This window comes from Chiloscyllium punctatum, chromosome 13 (genome assembly GCF_047496795.1).
Source record: "Chiloscyllium punctatum isolate Juve2018m chromosome 13, sChiPun1.3, whole genome shotgun sequence".
In the NCBI taxonomy this organism is placed as follows: Eukaryota; Metazoa; Chordata; class Chondrichthyes; order Orectolobiformes; family Hemiscylliidae; genus Chiloscyllium; species Chiloscyllium punctatum.
Window position 1 is genome coordinate 87,909,885 of NC_092751.1, and position 18,820 is coordinate 87,928,704.

The 18,820-nt window shown below is 41.1% G+C and overlaps 1 protein-coding gene across 2 annotated transcripts in view; it reads right to left on the reverse strand.

Annotated features, from left to right (window-relative positions):
- Positions 1 to 1,173: 1,173 nt before the first annotated feature.
- The window catches only part of LOC140484622 (annexin A4-like), a 97,454-nt gene continuing 79,807 nt past the window's right edge, over positions 1,174 to 18,820 (reverse strand). For both annotated transcript variants that reach the window (XM_072583144.1, XM_072583143.1), the window contains exons 9-12: positions 12,655 to 12,750; positions 9,886 to 9,944; positions 3,577 to 3,699; positions 1,174 to 1,857 (exon numbers count right to left, since the gene is read on the reverse strand). In XM_072583144.1, the coding sequence (XP_072439245.1) occupies positions 1,792 to 1,857; positions 3,577 to 3,699; positions 9,886 to 9,944; positions 12,655 to 12,750 (344 nt within the window). In that variant the 3' untranslated portion in view covers positions 1,174 to 1,791. The remainder of the gene's footprint in view (positions 1,858 to 3,576; positions 3,700 to 9,885; positions 9,945 to 12,654; positions 12,751 to 18,820) is intronic.

Consider the following 18,820-nt stretch of genomic DNA (forward strand, 5'->3'; position numbering starts at 1 on the left):
ATTTGGGTAGTAAAGTAATCGAGTCACTCAGCACATTGGGCGAGGAAATGCGTATCTTGAATTCTATGGCGATAAGAATGATAAATCTCATGAATTTTGAATTATTTGCAGAGAGAGAGAGCTCCTGCTTTCATTTTGCTGCAAATCACACTCTAATTCCTCAGCTAGTTCAGCATGGCATAACGTGAGGAGCATGAATGTCTGACTCAATTTGTTCACAGCAGAGCAGGACAGAGAGAAATGTAAATGTAAACATGCATTTCACTGGATATTTAAGAAGCAATTCAGCATATTTTACCTCTAAAAAAGGACTGAGTTATAGCAACACCACAAAATAAAGCAAGCATGTCACTCTTTGGCAAAAGCCATCACACGATTGCTGGTCAGCCATCAAATAATGATTATCGTGAAGATCCGATTTCTAAAGATTTCATGCAAATTAAAAATACAAGGTCATATCTGGAGTCAGAGCCCAGAGGAAATTCAGCTTTAGCTGGCTTGTATTATCTCTCAAGAAAACATGGTAAAATTATAATCTTCTGTAGGTTGGTTCAAGACTTGAAAATAGAATTAAGGGCAGCACCATTTATGCAATATTACTTCATGTGTCCTCATATTACAAAGCAAAACCTGGCCCCCCCGTTGTATTTAAAACCACGTATTTGTATATGTGGCAAAGTTCATCAAAAGGGCTTACACCTAAAATATATCATTAATAAGTGAGCTAACCAGGTCGAAATACCAATACATCATATCACATATTGGCTTTAAGTGTTAGTCATGACGTGCAGGTGCCAGAACTGAACTGGGGTGGACAAAGTCAGAAGTTACGCAACACTGGGTTACATGAGTAATGCTTTGAAAGGTTGTGATTACAAATAAACCTATTGGGCAATAACCTGGTGTCGTGTGACTTCTGATCTTGGCTTAAGATGGTTTAATATCTGCAGTCTCCTAGAAGCTTCCTCCGCAAAGCTGAGTTAGTGTAGGTGACCATCCAGCAGAGAGTGGTGCATGACAATTGTGGAAAAAAGTCATCTCTAGTTTTGTTACAACTGGGCTTTCACATCAGCAACTGGAACTGATCACTGTCTAGAAATGAGCACTGCTGTGAAGAAAATAGCTGAGACCTACCCAAAAATATATTCAGGAAAGATAAGGAATGTAGTAAAATCAGTTGAAAAGTTGTCAGGAATTTTATTTTCAATGTTAGGCCAGGATCATCAAATCGAAATCTGCTGTTAACCAAAATATTTATTACAAAAAGGCAGTAGATACAAAATGAGACTCTTCCCCAACTAAACATTTAATAGCATCATGCTGAGCACAAATTAGGATTCCTAGTTCAACAAATATAAAACACAATTTAGAAGATAAAGTGTTCCATTATTACAACATTCAGTGCTCAGCATATTAAATATAATTTAAGTGCTGCCAACCAATTTAAGTGTTTTTCAAACACCAGTCTTTTGTGTAAAAGCTGATTTTTGTTTAGACCGATTTGTTAAAACAATGACTGATGGGAAACAGTTCAACAAGAACAAAAATGCGCTATTTATCTGGTGTTTATGGAAACACTGATTTAAGGTTAAAAATGTGTTAAGCAAACACATTGTGGATTTCAAGATCCAGCTCTATATCCCAACTGTTGAATTTATTGTGAATTGAAACTTTAATACTTCAAGTATACAGAATGCAAGTAAGTGGGAATGAACAAGACAGTATAGATATGCATTTTACATCCAAAGTCCTAATTGTGGCCACTTTTTCAGAAACTGTAAATGTACTTCATTATTCAGCATCATCCATCCCACAGAGTCGCAGCAAGATCTTTCTATAATCTCCTCCCACATCATCCTGCAGGAAAAATAAAAGCTTTAGTCATATACTGCATTTCAGTTGGCCGTTTCATTGTATTGTTCAAATAGTCAAACACAGCACATTAAACAAAGCTATTTGAACTAAGTCAGGCATACTGATAACCATTGAATTTATTGCACAGTTTTCCAAGTATTTCTGAAAGTTAAGTATCTTTTATATCCCTGGTTCCCAGGTTTGAATCCACCTTCACGAAACTCTGTGTGGAGTTTACACATTCTCCCTAGTTCTCTGTGGGTTTTCTCCAGACACTCCAATTTCCTCCCTCATTCCAAAAATTTGATTAAGTGAATTGGCCGTGCTAAATTGCACATGCTGTCCAGGGAGGTGCAGGCTGGGTGGGTTAGGCAAGGTGACAGGAGTAGGGTTGGGGGGGGGGGGTGTCGGTGTGGACTCAGTGGGCTGAATGGCCTGCTTCTACACAATAGGGATTCTATGATTCTTTTAATGACGCTCCATTGCTTTGAACTGAATGTCATAGAAAATAGGAACAAGTGTCAGCCATTTGGTCCATCAAGCCTCCTCTATTGGAAACCAAATCAAGGTGGGTTCCACAATGAAACAGCAATGCTCAATTAGATAAATAAATACACAATAAAGCAGGAAAGCCAAATTGTAAAGCAAAGGTGCCTTGTTCATTTTTATTTGGAAAGGTTGATTATATAAAACATAACTATCCCCTTCATTTTCTCCCATACCCGGGTGACCTGAGAATGGAGAAGGTAATATCCGCCAATAGATTTGAGGCTTTTCACAACCACTGGACACGAAGGTCTGGGATGCTTTACGGACACAAAGAATTATTCTTTGGTTTGCCCGTAACATTTGCAAAGCAGTAGCGAATAGAAACATTGCACAATTAGTATCCAAGCTGAAATTTCAGCCTCCATTCACATCTATTCCTAGGCTTTCTTCCTGGCAGTGACTTAAATGATCTTTAATGAGTGTAGGACTAAATAGAAGTGAACTATAACTGGACATAGACAGCAGCACCAGATAAGACTGTAGAGTCTTCTACTGCTGCTGACCTACACTCTATCATAGAATCGTTATAGTGCAGGAGACAGCTTTTCAGCCTATCATCTCTGTACGAGCTCTCTTGGTGCTTATCCCCTGCCAATCCTCCATGATTCTGCACGTTACTCAAATAAAAACAATCATTCAATGGCTGTTTGAATGCCTCAATTGAACAGAATTTCTGGAAATCCGTACTCTAACCAGTCATTAAGTAGAAGACTTTCTCACCTCACATTTGCTTCTGTTGCAAAGATCACTGTAAAACTGTGTGCTGCGTTTTTCAACCTATTTACAAAAATGTGTACAGTTCTTCTCTACTCTGTCGAGATACGTCATGATTTTAAAAATTTCCATCAGATCTTCTCAGCCATGAAAACAGTCACAAAATCTCAATTTTCTTTTTCATCATAACGAAACATTTCTCAGCCTTGGAACCTTTCTGGGAAACCTTTCCTGCATTTTCTCCAATACATTCACATCCTTCCTACTGTGTGGCACCAAGAACTGTGCACAATACTCCAGCTAAGTTTGTTAGGAGGCGGAACCTAAAAACAGACGAGGTACTGTTACAGTTAAATGTCTCGGCAGCTCCAGTTTACGATCATGTCCACAGGATACGAGGATTACCACACAGGATCAATTTGCAGTTTTTTAAAAAGTGTGCATTAATTAGGGATATACCTGAATGTACGAATATAATGACTTTCCACACTGCTTCATAAATTCAGCTTTGATGTCAATCATATCCACCTCACACCGAGAGATTATAATTCGAATGAGGTCTCTGTCGTCTGTACCGGCACCCTGATAGAAACAGAACATTTAAATTCCTGTGATTGAATATATATTGAATGGTTAGATTGAAACAAACACATGCAGAAGTAAGCAGAAATTTAGCAGCCACTTTTACAGCAGTGGATGCTAGTGGTGTAAAATAAGCTTCCCATTTCTGATTCAAAGGACTGGGTTTAATCACCCAAACACCAGTGGGTTAGGGTTACAGCCAGGTCAGAGACCCTCTTTAGTCCCGCACTCATTAAAGATCATTCAGTCACTGCCAGGAAGAAAAACAAATCTCAAGCCTGACCCCACCAGACTCCAACCTGTCCATTCCTTCTCTCCAGAGGTGGTCGCTAGCTACATCTTTCAAAATGAGGCGGACACCCTCAGATTCAGGAACAAATTAATGCAGATGCTGGAATCGGAACTGAAAACAACAAATACTGGAGATCACAGTGGGTCAGGCAGCATCCATGGAGAGACAGCAAGCTAACGTTTCCAGTCTAGAAGACTCTTCATCAGAGCTGAGGTGAAGTGTGGAGGGGGCAGCATTTATGCAATAGTTTGGTGAGGGTTGTTGGGGTGGGGGGGGGGTAGTGGGTGTAGGGTGCTGATGGCGAAAAGATGTTGATAGTTCAGATTAAGTGATTGGAATGTGAGAATGGGAGAACAATGGTGTGTCTCCTGCCAGACTTTAAACAACAGTAAGTGTACTTGGAGGACAGGAGGATGTGATAACGTGCTAAAGCAAAGGGAAGAAATGGGAGTTGATTCACAATTTAAAGGTGTTGAATTCAATATGAAGTCCAGCAGGCTGTAAGTGTCTGCCTGGTCCGAAGATGAGATGTTGTTCCTCCAGTTTGTGAATGCAAGCAGAGCTCTGAAAGCTTGCAATTTCAAATTAGCTCATTGGACTATAACCTGGTGTCATTTGATTTTTGACTTTGTCAAATCCAGTCCAACTCCAGCATCTCTACATCATTGTTTTCACTGTACAGCTTGTTGGTTGACAGCTTCACTACACTTCCCACAATCCCTTACTGCCTCAAATCACCATTGCCCCCTAAAGACAAAAAGGTCCTTGGAATCAGGGATCTGTGTTGATAAGATTGGGCAACTTTCCAAAGTTTGATGATGAGGGATTAGATCTAACTGGTCCTGAGGCCGGTTCAACAGTTATCCCCACATATTCTTCCAATTCTGGCCTCTTGTGTATCAACTTGGAATTCTCTGATTTCAAGTAACCTCCCTTCCCATCATCCGACTTCCTTTCCAGCCCCTCCCCCTCCTTTCCATTCCTCTCATCGACCCTTTCTTGCAGCTACTAACTGGATTCATTCCTTCCATTGACCAACCAGGTCGTGCCCTCTACCTGTGTTCACCTATCCCCACTTCGTCACCTGCTCCCACCACCCTCTTTATCTGCAGCTCCCCTCACCCCACCCTCAGTCCTGAAGAAGAATTATACCCGAAATGTTGACTTCTCCATCACCTGTTGTTGCCTGGCTTGCTGTGTTCTTCCGGCATCTTGCTTGTCTATCTTGGAATCCAGCATCTGCAGTGATTGTTTTGTCTCTTGTGCGTCCCTGGCTTACCTTACCCACCTTGAGTTGTCTCAGCTTTCAGATCAGGAATTCCCTCTCTAAAGACTTCTAGTCTGTCTCTTCTGTTAAGAGGCCTCATAAAAATCTTTTTTTAAAGTCAACTTTTTGGGATATGTTTTAACATATGCTTATGTGGCTCAGTGCCAGTTTTAGCCTGGTCTGATTATGCTGCTCTGACACACCTCATCAGATTTTACACAATTAAAAGGGTGCTATACAAATCCACGTTGTTGCTGGCTGTTCATTTCCAAAACTGCAACAATTTTTAGAACATAGAACAGTACAGGCAAGGAATAGGCCATTCAGCCCACCATATCTGTGCTGACCATGTTGCCAGTTTAAGTTTTTGCCGTTTACCTTCACATGGGCCATATCCTTCTATTCCCTGCCTGCTCAGGGGTCTGCCTAAATGCCTCTTAAAATGATGCTATTGTACCAGCTTCAGTAGCAGTACATTCCAGGCACCTATCATACTGTGTCACCTTAAAGTTATGTCCTTAGTACTTGACATTTCCACCCTGGGAAAATGACTCCCAATGTCCACCATATTTATGCTTTTTAATTTTATACGCTTCCATCAGATCAACCCTCAGCCTCTGAAGCTCTGGGAAAAACAATGCAAGTTTGTCCAACCTCTCCTTATACTTAATCCAATCCAGCCACATCCTGGTAAGCCTCTTTGGCACCCTCTCCAAAGCTTCCAGATCCTTCCTACAGTGTGGCAACCACAACTGCATGTGATACTCTAAATGTTTTATACAGGTGTAACACGATTTACCAACTTTTATACTCAATGCCCTGACCAATGAAGGCAAGCAGGAATATGCATTCTTTACCATTTTTTCCACTAATGTTACCACTTTCAGGGAGCTATGAACTTGCACACAAAGAGCCCTCTGTGTATTGATGCTCCTAAAGATCTTAGCGTTTACTATATACTTTCCTTTGCACTTGACCTCTCAAAATGTATCACCTCACACTTGTCCACATTAAACTCCATCTGCCATTTTTCTGCCCAACTTTCCAACTGATCTATATCCTGCTGTATCCTTTGGCAATCTTCCTTATTATCCACAACGTTATCAATTTTTGTGTCATCTGCAAACTTATGAATCAGACCATCTTTTCATCCTAATCATTTCCATATACAAACAATGATGGTCCCGTCACTGATCCATGCTCCTCAATTGATGCTAAATTATCCTAATAATTGACTGACATCCAATACCAGAAATGAGCAGAATTTCTTCTCCAATTAAATCCTTGGAAAACTGAAACTTTGATCCTTGCTACAAGTCTACGCCATCCTTTTCCCTGAAACATCAAACACTAAACCAGTTTATTTGCCTTCTAAGTATCACTTCACCCAAGATGAGTTGTTGACCTAGCATCCATGCCAGAACAAAGGCTGCCTATTTTTACTTCTGTAATACTGCCCAGCTCCCTCCCTCTTCCAGTTCACCTGCTGATGAAACCCTCATCCATGCCTTTACTAGCTTAAGACTTCCCTATTTTAATGCACTCTTAATCAACAGTCCACAATCTTCTCTACATGCAAAAAGGGTTTTTCACCCTTCGGAATTTTATACATCTCAATAATCTGACTGCTAAATTAAAGAAGTCTATTTTATTTCAAAAGTTATCATAATAGACAATTAAACTGTGCAAAAACATAGTATTCCTCATTTGGGCTTAACTGGTGTTTAATTATATCACGAACATTGATACATTAGGTTTCAAACAAGTACTCAACTGATTCAGACTAAAAACAAACAGTCTCCATTGTTTAGAGTAGGTGTGGTGACTTGATTGTAAAATAGTAATAGCTGCATTACAGCAATCAGCTTCCTGTTCTATTAACAATTGCACAAAAACACTCAATTCTTATTATAATCCGCTCATAATAAGGACGTCAGGAGTCAGCATAATAAACATTTCTCACTGACACCAACCTCTGGATTGATAGGAATTGACATTGCAGTAATAATTGTATATGCATCAATTGAACTGTTGAATGAAATGTATAAACGCAAAACAATCCAATCTGGTTCACGTTTAGTTAGACACCCAAGTCACAGGAAACAAGACAGATAAGAATAGAATTTAATCAAAAATTTGAATTATTTACAGTGAAATGCTTCTTTTGTTGAACAATGTGATTTCTATTCAACACCAGTACTGAAAATAAATGAAAAGGATGCAGACAGGCAACATTTCGATGTTCACAGGCTAGAATTTTTACTTGTTAGCAACTCTACTTATATTTTATCTTTTCCATTTATATGTACTTGCAAATCATGTGGTCACTTAGCCTAGGAACTCTAAACAGGGCTTAATCATCTACTAATCTGAACAGAGTATGCTATCTCAACACAAGGCTTACTGTAGTTCCAGCACCTTTTAACTTCATTTCTTTATGTTCCTAATTTATACTACGAAGGACTGTAATGTAGAACGTTTACTTTTTTCTCTATTTCAGTACCTAAGATTTGTAACTAAGTACTTTGTACCCAAGATGGTGCAGTATGTGGCAATATTGTACACATTTTACTGTACTCCTGCTCTTTTGTACTTGAGTACGTGACAATAAACCTAATTCTAATTCTAGACCATTCCAAAGGGTGCAATTAATAACCCTGCAGGTTACACAATTCCACAATTATTAAAAAAGACCCAATTTTCAATGTTAGCAAATAAGATCTACTCAGAGACACTGCATCTAACACAGAAAACCATCATAAGGCATTTCATGGGAGCTTCACGAACAAAATATTTAGGGGCAGCATGGTGGCTCAGTGGTTACCACTGCTGCCTCACAGCGCCAGGGACCCAGGTTCGATTCCAGCCTCTGGTGACTGTCTGTGTGCACATTCTCCCAGTTTCCTCCAGGTGCTCCAGTTTCCACCCACAGTCCAAAGATGTGCAGGCTAGGTGAATTGACCGTTCTAAATTGCCCATAGTGTGTAGGGATGTGTAGATTAGGTGCATTAATCAGGGTAAATGCACAGTAATGGGGTAGGGAAATGGGTCTGGGTGGGACACTCTTCAGAGGGTTGGTGTGGACCTGTTGGGCCAAAGGGCCTGTTTCCACACTATAGGGATTCAATGATTCTATTCTAAAACCACATGAAGAGACATTAGGTCAGATAACCAAACATTCTGTGAAAGAGGTGCATGATAAAGCAGTGAGAAGGTACAGGGGTAGGAGAGAGAGCTCTTCCATGCAACTGAATGTTCAGCATCAACAATGAGCAATTACAGTTAGCAATGTTCACGAGACCAGAATTAGAGATGGATAGATATCTCATAGGATTAGAGTGCTTGAGATAATGGTAGTGAGGGAATGTTTTGAAAGCAGGATTAAAATAAACTTAACTGACTAGATTCTAACATAGGTCAGCAAGTACATGGTTGATAGGGGATTGTTGAGACAAGGGCAGATTTTTAAAATGATATTACGACGACAGATGGAAGAGTAAAATGTGGGATGAAAAGCCAGGAATGTATTGGACTGAGATGGCAAAGACATGCATAAGGATTTCAAAGCAGATAAACTGAAACAGGGCACAGTTCTGGAGGTGGAATTCAACACAGTCTTGGTGCCATCATAATATCAGGTCAGAAGCTCAAATGGCAGTTCGATTACAAGCAGACTGGCATAATTACAGATCGTTGCCAGGAAGAGGGCTGGAGTCAGTAGCTAGGCAATGGTGTTTGGAATCAGGACTGAAAACAAAAACATCAGTGTTTCTGAAATTTTGAATCACCATGCTGGGTAAGTAGTCTGACACTATAATGACAGTGAAGGAGTCAGGAGATATGGTAGTGACATGGAGCTGGGAATCACCAGTCTGTGTGTAAAAACTAATGCTGTGTATCCAGATGTGTCCAAGGAGCAGCATGTAGATGGAAAATAAGATAATGGGACCGAGGCCACCTTGGGGAATGAAGGTAATGCTGTGAGAGCAGAAAGAGAGGCCTACCATGATTAGATAAACAAGAAGGAAACCATGTGACAGCTGGCTCACGCAGTGGGACAACACTCTGGAGGTTTGTAGAGAAACTGAGGGGAAATATTTTTCTTTGTCACCATTACAGATGTCATTTGTGAATTTGGTAAGAAAGTGCTATGTCAGTTTTGAGACTCAAAACTGAAGTTCCAGGAAGCTGACTCAAGCCCCAAAATTGTTGAACTTGATATTGTGTCCTGAAGGTTGCAGAGTTGCCAAGTGGAACCTGAGGCGCTCTTTTTCCAGCTTGCATTGAGCTTTGCTGGAGTACTGCAGCCAGCCTGAGGCAGAGATGTTGGCCAGGAAACAGGGTGACATGTTGAAATGGCATGCAGAGAATTTCGAGAGGAAAGGGAAGTTGGATCAGAGATAGTAGCTTACAATGACAGCTTGGTCAAGGGGTTACTTTTTGAGGACAAGGATGATAAAGCAGGCATAAAAGCAAAGAGGAACAACAGCAGAAAGAAAAAAACCCAGAACATCAAAAGTATCAGCTAACAGGGAAGAATTCTTGAAACAAAGCTTGCAAATCATTACAAATTGTGTGTAAAGGATGCTAGTCAATTCAAACAAAGGAAACCTTTTCTAATGCTTACCTTCATCGATTCATAAAGTTTTGTGGCAAAATAAGCTGCTGGACTCTTTGCATATTGCACTACAGTGAAAAGAGAGAGAGAAAAAAAAATCAACAAATGAGTAACAAAACTACTGAGACAAAAATAATAGACAAAGTTGTTCTCATGAAAATGTAGGTGAATGTCAAAATATTCATGTAATTCTAACTTTTGCATGCTTTATTTGGAGGCGGGATAAACTGCTAGAGGAAGTGGCAGATGCAGGTACAGTTACAACGTTTAAAAGACATTTGGACAGGTACATGGGTAGGAAAGGTTTAGGAGGGATATGGGCCAAATGCATGTAAATGGGACTAGTTTAGTTTGAGAAACTTGGATGAGTTGGACTGAAGGACTTATTTCTGTGTTATATGAATATATGGCTGTCAGTCTGAAAGATTAGTGCTTCCATTGTTAAGGCACATTTAAAAGTCTCATTAACAGTCCACATGAAATAGCCTTTTTAAAAGATAACATATTCTCAATAGAAGATTTTCCACTGATGTAAAATACTAGAAGGTGTTAAATATACCTTGTTTGAAAAATTGATCCCTACAATCTCCTCAGGTTTTGCATGACAGAATTACATGATAAAATAGTAATAGTATAATTTACGCAGAGGATGATTGCATCTTGGACTGAAATTGTTTTTTGAAGTTTAGAAGCTGTTAGAAATTATAAAACTGAGAGTCATTTCATCAACGTAACTCAGGGAATAAAAAAAATACAAAGGTGGACTGCCTGAAAACTAATCCAAAGTCACTTGTTCAGGAAATCTTGTTCAACCAGAGACCAGGGATTGCACTTCTCAAACAATCAATGACTTTTCACTCCCATGAGAATGTGGAGGGTCAATTCTACCATCAACCTTCTTTCAATTCTTTTTTGCTTCAGAGAGTATAAAAATTGGGATGTCATGTTGTGGACATTGGTTAGGCCACGTTTGGAATCAATTCTGGTCTCCCAGTTATAGGAAAGATGCTGTTAACCTTGAAAGCCTTCAGAAAAGACTTACAAGGATATTGCTGGGATTGGAGGATTTGAACCATTGGGAAGAAGCTGAATAGGCTGGGGCTTTTTCCTCTGGAGCAGCAGACACTGAGAGATGACTTATAGAAAATTATAACATTATGAGGAGCATGGATAGGGTGGACTCGTTGGGCCGAAGGGCCTGTTTCCACACTGTAATTAATCTATCTAATCTAATCTTTTGGCTGGTGTTATTGAAACACATAAATCGGCACAGTGGATGTGAAAAGGCTGTTTCTCCTTGTAAAAGAGCCAAAAGGTCAGAATTTAAAAATAAAGGGTCCCCTATTTAAGGTGAAGGGAAATGTATTTTTTTCTCCTCTCAGACAGTTGGAAGTCTTTGGGACTCAATTATCTGAACTGCAGTGATGGTCGGATTGTGAAATATTTTTAAGATGGATGCATTCTTGACGAATATGGCATGAAAGGTTATTCGGGGTTCACAGGAATGTGGAGTTGAGGGCACAGGCTTATCCACCATGTTTTTAGTGACTGGTGGAACAAGTCAGAGGATGCCCTAATCCTGCTCTGAATTTGTATGTTCACATTTGAAGGTGATTTCTGGAAGGCTAATTGGTCCTCATTGATGTCCCACCGCTGATACCATATTTGGGCCATTTATTTAAAATTGTAAAGACGTCCCAAGGTGCTTCACATAACCATTAAACTGAATTTGACACCAACCATCAGAAGGAGATCTTGGAGCAAGTGACTAAGGGGCAGATTTTAAAGAGGTGGATGAAGAAGAGTGAATTCCAGAGTTTAGCACGTGTATTGTAGAGCTGTAAAAACTGCTTCTCATGCTATTGTCAAAGAGTGTGGTGCTGGAAAAGCACAGCCGGTCAGGCAGCATCCGAGGAGCAGGAGAATTGACGAAACCTGATGAAAACCTGATGAAAGCAGGAACGTGATGAAAGGCTTATGCCTGAAACATCGATTCTCCTGCTCCTTGGATGCTGCCTGACTGACTGTGCTTTTCCAGCACTACACTCTTCGACTCTGATCTCCAGCATTCAATTCTAGTCTCCTTGATATAGGAAAAATGTTGAGAAACTTGAAAGAGTTCAGAAAACATTTACAAGGAGGTTACTAGGGTTGGAGGACTTGAGCTATAGGGAGAGACTGAATAGCCTGCATTTATTTTCCCTTGAGTGTTGGAGGCTGAGGGGTGACTTTAAAGGGACTTATAAATCATGAGGGGAATGGATAGGGTAAATAGCATAAGCCTTTACCCTGGGGTAGGGAAGTCCAAAACCAGAGGGCATAGATTTAAGGTGAGAGGAGCAAGATTTAAAAAGGGACCTAAGGGGCAACTTTCTCACACAGTGGATGGTTCGCGTATGAATGAGCTGCCAGAGGAAGTGGTAAATGCTGCTACAATTACAACATTTAAAAGGAATCCAGATTGTGTATGAATAGGAAAGGTTGAGAGGGATATGGGCCAAATGTTGGTAAATGGGACTAGATTAATTTAAGATATCTGGCTAGCTTGGGTGAGTTGGACCCAAAGGTCTGTTTCTGTACTGTACATCTGTATGACTCTATGACTGTATCCGCTCTCTGAGAAGGACGCGATGTAACCTGTTACCTCTTACCTAGCTCTTCACTGGAGTGTCACACATTTACCTTCTTTCAAAAGGCAAAGGTTTATAATCCACAATTTTCTTGGGACATTGCACATTCTACAGTTATAGACTCAGATGGAGATAAAATAATCCTTACCCAAAGCTAGCATTCCCATTTGAAATGTGCCAGACATTTCATCTTTGATGGTGTCTTCAATATCTTTGTTAGTTAGTTGATAGTATTCATCAAACACTACAAGAAGAGATATGAGTCGATATATCAGCAGTCATTTCATATTATCAAACAATTTTAAACAGTCCCAAAAGCAACAATTTTAATTAATCATTGATTAAATGAAAAGTTTTCATATTTCATAATATTGAAGTTCCCACTGGTGTAGGGAAAGTCACCACAGTCCTACAGCACCATAGGGCTGCTCTCTCATTAGTGAAATAAGACACAAGGGTCACCACACCTCAGTTAAGGGGAAAGTTGAAAAGGTGGGACATTCATGGTATCCTCAGCTGGTGCGGGAACCAAACCTGTGCTGGTGGTATCACTCTGCATCGCAGACCAGCTGTCCAGCCAACTGAGCTACTGATATAGGAAGTTAATGAAGGCAAATTTTACAATTCTACACTTTCAGTAAAGGACGGTTAGCTGAAAAAGGAATGACAAATGAAGAATCAGGCTAAAAGTTGGTATACTTGACTCACAGCATTCTCAATTTGACGGTTATTACACAACCATTATAAATGACTCAATACCAGCAATGCAGCCTCACAACCTATGACCTTATATTACTCTCAAGAATCTTGCACATGAACAAGCAGTCCAAACATAGGCATCTTGTAAGTGAGATACTAAACACATATTAAAGGCAATTGAAATTATTTTCCTCAAAATATAATACAGTCTATTGAAGCTTTTCATCTCACACACATCAGGATATTTGGCAAGATTACAAATTTAAGTGGAAACACCCCCATTTCTACAACGAAAGGAGAGAATTGATTGGTTAGCACATGGACTCTGATGGGTCGAGGTATTGCCATGGAGACCATACCTATTCATGCTAATTGACAGTTAAATGTCAGTCTCTGGGTGGGTGGACTTCAGGGCATTGCCCTGAAATGAGCCAACAAATAGATGTCACCCATTTTGTTGAGTTAAAACAGACGCCCCCTTACTCTGCATTACCTCACCGTTCCAGGGGCATCTTAAAAGTTTGAGTAACAGCAGCTGTTAAACAATAGCAACACATGTCGTATTCACCACTGACAGGATGCTCCTGTCAAACCAAAATGGCGATCTGCTATCACTTACATAAGTAATGGCAGATTGTATCAAACAACCTGTCCCTTCAGCTGGTCACAACAAACAAGGTACTTGCACAACATATAACGTGTTCAAAATTAGATGGGTTTGCCTGCAATTTGACACGATTTGCTGAAGTGTGCAATTTAGGAAGGTCAGTCAGGTTTAGTGTGACATACTTGCATGTACTAGAAGCTATGTACACTAGTGCACATGAGCCTATTCTTTTCATTCAACAAGAACATGTATACACAGGTGATGGAAGATCTCACTGACTATAGCTCACCAGGAAGACAGTTAAAGGTGGGAGCCAAGGAACCGAGTTTGGAGCAGGAACTGAAAACAATGGTCCCAATAATGGCATCTATAAGTTACTCGTTCCCCCTTGCACTTGAGAACGGTGTGGGCATTGGTTGAGATATGCATAAAGGGATGGAAAGAATATATTCATACAAATCAGAGTAGGGAGTTGCCAAGGGGCGGGCCTTGATAACTAAAGGTAGGGACAGCAAAGCCGGAATAACAAAAATGAGGGATGTTGAAGAGGCCAAAATTGAAGGTCCCAAAGAATTGTCAAGCTGGAGCAGGTCAGAGACATGGTGATGAGTGGAGGGTTTTGAAAATCAAAGGTCATTTTTTTGAAATTGAGATGTAATGGACCAAGAGCCAATGTTTGTTGACCAGTCTGGGGAAAGGATTATCAAACAAAGAGGCATGCAGCAAATGAGGATACAGCAAGTAAAATGTGAATCAGCTGAAGTTTCCAGCCACTTTGTCAGTCAGCAGGGTCAATATACAGTCCTGGAAAAGCATACTGGATTCTCTACTCTGGATGGTAGCTCTCACTAATTTGCTCTGTCTCTCTTGACAACAGCAAATGAAACAGTGATCATTCCATCTTCCAAATATCTAAAATCAAATAATACTAAAGTTTTACAATGAAAAATAAATACTTAAAACTTCTGCTCAAGGTCAGAATCCCTGATCATGTTAAAATAAAAGTGTTTTAACTTCAGCTGACTCACGAATTGCCGATTCCTGGAGAGGAACCTCCTGTCACTAACTTGTCCAGCCACCTCAAATCATTGAAAGCATTCCACATTTTACAGCACCGAGTGCAGTATTCTCAGTAAACATTGTGAAAAGGTAAGTACAGAACACAAATGAGAAGGCAGGGTAGGAGGAGGGAATTGGATGGCTATGTGGTTGGGGGCAGGTGGTGACAGCAATAGATGGATGAGGGTAGTTTTGGAGTTCAGGTCTGGTGAAGATGGCAGGTCCAGGATGGAATAAGGGGCATTGGTGTCAGCTCAGGACCCAGGGCAGAGGGGTTTTGGTGAGAGAAGGAGCAGATTGTGGGGCTGTTAGGTTGCCGATCATGGTGGAATCAGCTCAGGGATGGGGGAGTGGTGTCTGGGCATGCAGGGAGTGTCACATTTCAGTCCAATAGTTGGTAGCTTGAGTTTGTTTTCAAATCCTCTAAAATCTCTCCTGAGTGATATAAAGCTTAGGCGAAAGTCAAAACTTAGAATCTCCAACTCTAATGGCATTTCTCGAAAGGTTCCAGGGCAGGGGAACTGGTCATTGGAAGCTTTGACTTTCGAGGCAAACTCTGTAGAGCCAACCACATTATTATTTCCAGGGCAGACCATTTGACTATTGGAACGCTTGGACTGTCATAGTTATTTCAGAGAACAGCAACTTATCTTCAGGATATTAAAAATATTTCTGTTTATTGCCAGAAAATTACATTTATGGCAGAGACAACACAACCAAAAAGTGGTGCCGTTTTCAAATGTGCATTTTTTAGGAAGAGGTAAAGTCAATCTTCAATAGATTTTGTCAGCATTCAAACTAATCTCCTTTGCAAGTGCACAAACTTTCTGGAAGCTAAAATTGTAACGCTGAACTGTTTGATCTTGAACCACAAAATGCCAACAGTGCAGAGAGAGGCTATTCAGCTCACCGAGCCTGTACTGATCCTCCAAAGAGCATCCTACCCAGACCCACCCCTCTGCCCCATCCCCACAAGGAATTTTTTTGCCATGGCTAAACTACCTAAACTACACATCCCTGGACACTCTGGAACAAACATTTTGACCATGCCCAATCTACCTAAACTTGCATATCTTTGGACTATGGGAGGAATGCAATATCAGAGTTGAACACGTTTATTGTTATCTGCTTTGACATGCCGGTGGGTACATGAGTAGGAAGGGGTTAGTCGGTAATGGGCCAAATGCTGGCAAATGGGACTAGGTTAATTTAGGATAGCTGGTCAGAATGGAAGAGCTGGACCACAGGGTGGGTTTCCATTCTGTCCAGCTCTATGATTCCATGACATAAAAGATAATATATTTTGAATCTTTTTTTGATTCAGAATCATTAGTTGATGTTGATTTTCAATAGTCCCCTTTGTATCCATTGAACTTGGGATAAAACTGATATAGCACAATAGCAGGATGGTACAGGCCCCAGGTTGTGTCAGCAGAATGAGTAAACATAATTATATTTACTCACTTAAGTGACACTCTACAGGGAGTGTCTGGTTACCAACTAAGAGAGCTGTACTCTCAAATTACTACACTCTGGTTAGCTGCCACGTCATGTTTAGTAACTGTGCTTAATTTGGCTGCATTATATGTCTGAAGTCATTTTAATGGATCTAAAATGATAGTGTTTCATAGAAACTTGTTATAAATTCTGTATCTTACAATCTTATTCTCCACAACCACCTGATGAAGGAGCAGTGCTCCGAAAGCTCATGCTTCCAAATAAACCTGGTGTTGGGTGATTTTTAACTTCATAAAAACTTGTCAGAGAATAGAAGTTCTATCAACTGCTGGACTGTCAATGACAAACATACTTTTGGGACTTGATCAACCTATGTCGAAGAAAGCACAGGAAAACAAGAAGAAATTAATAATTAGTCCAGTAGCCAGTCAGACAAATTAGTCAGACAACGTTTTTTACAATACTTCCATTATTGCATTATTTATTACAGATCAGGACTTGCCCTGGTGTATGAGAATGTTTAAGTGCAAGATCCTATGCATTCACTGGGAAGACAGATGCACCTACACCAGCTTCTTCACCCAGGCCCACATCCTCAGCATCGAAACACTGAACCCCTCGAGCGGCTGCCATGGGCTGGGCACATCACCCCCGTGACTGATACGAGACTCCCCGAGCAGGTGCTGTACTCCCAGCTCTGAAACGGCAGGTGAGCCCCAGGTGGACAGAGGAAGCACTTCAGGGATACGCTCAAGGCCTCAATGGGGAACTGCAGCATTCCCACAGACACCTGCGAATCACTGGCCAAGACTGTCCAAGATGGAGGAGGAGCGTCCGGGAAGATGTCGAGTACCTCGAGACTTGCCATTGGGAAAAAGTGGAAGCCAGACTAAAACAGTGTAAGGAGTGTGTTACCACACCAACACCTCACTCAACCCCTTCCTACAACCATCTTCTGCCCCAAGTGTACCAGTGCCTGTGGTAGCTGCATTGATCAGGACAGCAACCTACAGACTCACCCTGAGAGTGGAATAGAGCTATCTTTGTTTGTGAGGGACCAATGATGATTATGTGTAAATTTGCAATAAGAAGCACCAGAAAACTCGGCTTTTGAACAACATTAGTCTGCGTGGAGACAGTGAAGCACATTTTCAAACAGGTTTGTGTATGATGTTGCTATTGCACTTGGGAAGTTTGCGGAATAGGTACAGTTGAATTTATGATTGTGTGAAAGAAAATGTGCAGTGGGGAAATAGTGAGTTGAACCTTCCCAGCCCCTGAATAACATGGGCAATGATAAAGCAGTTGGAAAACTATGGAGAGATTGGAAGAAAATTAGATTCTTGACCCAGAAAAATCTATTTTTGCACCCACAGTTTGGGCACAGATCCACAGAGAGAGGCAAGGCCACCCAGGATCCTTGCCCTGGAATCAAGGCCCTCAGAGCAGAAGTCTTGCATTCTGGGAGCTGTAGCCAATTGGAGACTGGCAGCTCATGCTTAACAGCGCCACAGGTGAGACCATGGCTGCTGCAGGAAATGCATCTGCTCGAGTCAGTGGTATCTGCTCACCCGAAAGCATCTTGCAGGAGTCATTCTGAATTGGTAAAATAACATGAACTCATGAAGAATGGGATGACCTGGGGTATGGCTACGAAGAACTGTTTGTTTAGTGTATGGATTCTTCTGTGGATGAAGAAGGGTTGATGCCCGAAACGTCGATTCTCCTGTTCCTTGGATGCTGCCTGACCTGCTGCCCTTTTCCAGCAACACATTTTCAGCTCATGAAGAATGGGTCAAAAATGAAAAAGTAAAAGTAAGCCCCACCAAACTTGGTCCTTCACATGTAATTCACATACAGGATTGTGGACTGAAGCTAACCCATTCCATTTCCATGATGTGGAGGTGCTGATGCTGGACTGAAGTGGGCAAAGTCAGAAGTCACACAACACCAGATTATGATCCAACTGGTATATTTGAAATCACAAGCTTTTGGAATGCTGCTTCACCTGACAAAGGAACAGTGCTCCGAAAGCTTGTGATTTCAAATAAACCTGTTGGAATATGACCTGGTGTCATGTGATTTCTGATTTTGACCCATTCCATCTCCAGATGAAAGTACCCTGGAAAAATTGCAACTTAGAGAACCAGGTAATTCTAACAATATTCTTTTCCTTAAGCATTCATTTCACTCCACTCAACTGTGCTCCGCCCAAAAGTAGGTCCTTGGTTCCCTGTCTGTGTGGTGAGGCTTCACTCCAAATTGTTTCTCTTGACAATTTCTAACAGTGGCTGCTTGTCCTGGTCTTCCTCGCTCAGTTACGGGACCCGGAGCCAAGACTCTTGATGGCAGTAGGCCCGGAGCCCAGATGCCTGGCAGCAATAGGCCTGGAGCCTGGACTCCTAGCGGCTGTAGGCCTGAAGCCCAGATGCCTGGCGGTGGTAGGCCCAGAGCCCGGATGCCTGGCAGCTGTCGGCCCAGAGCCAGGACT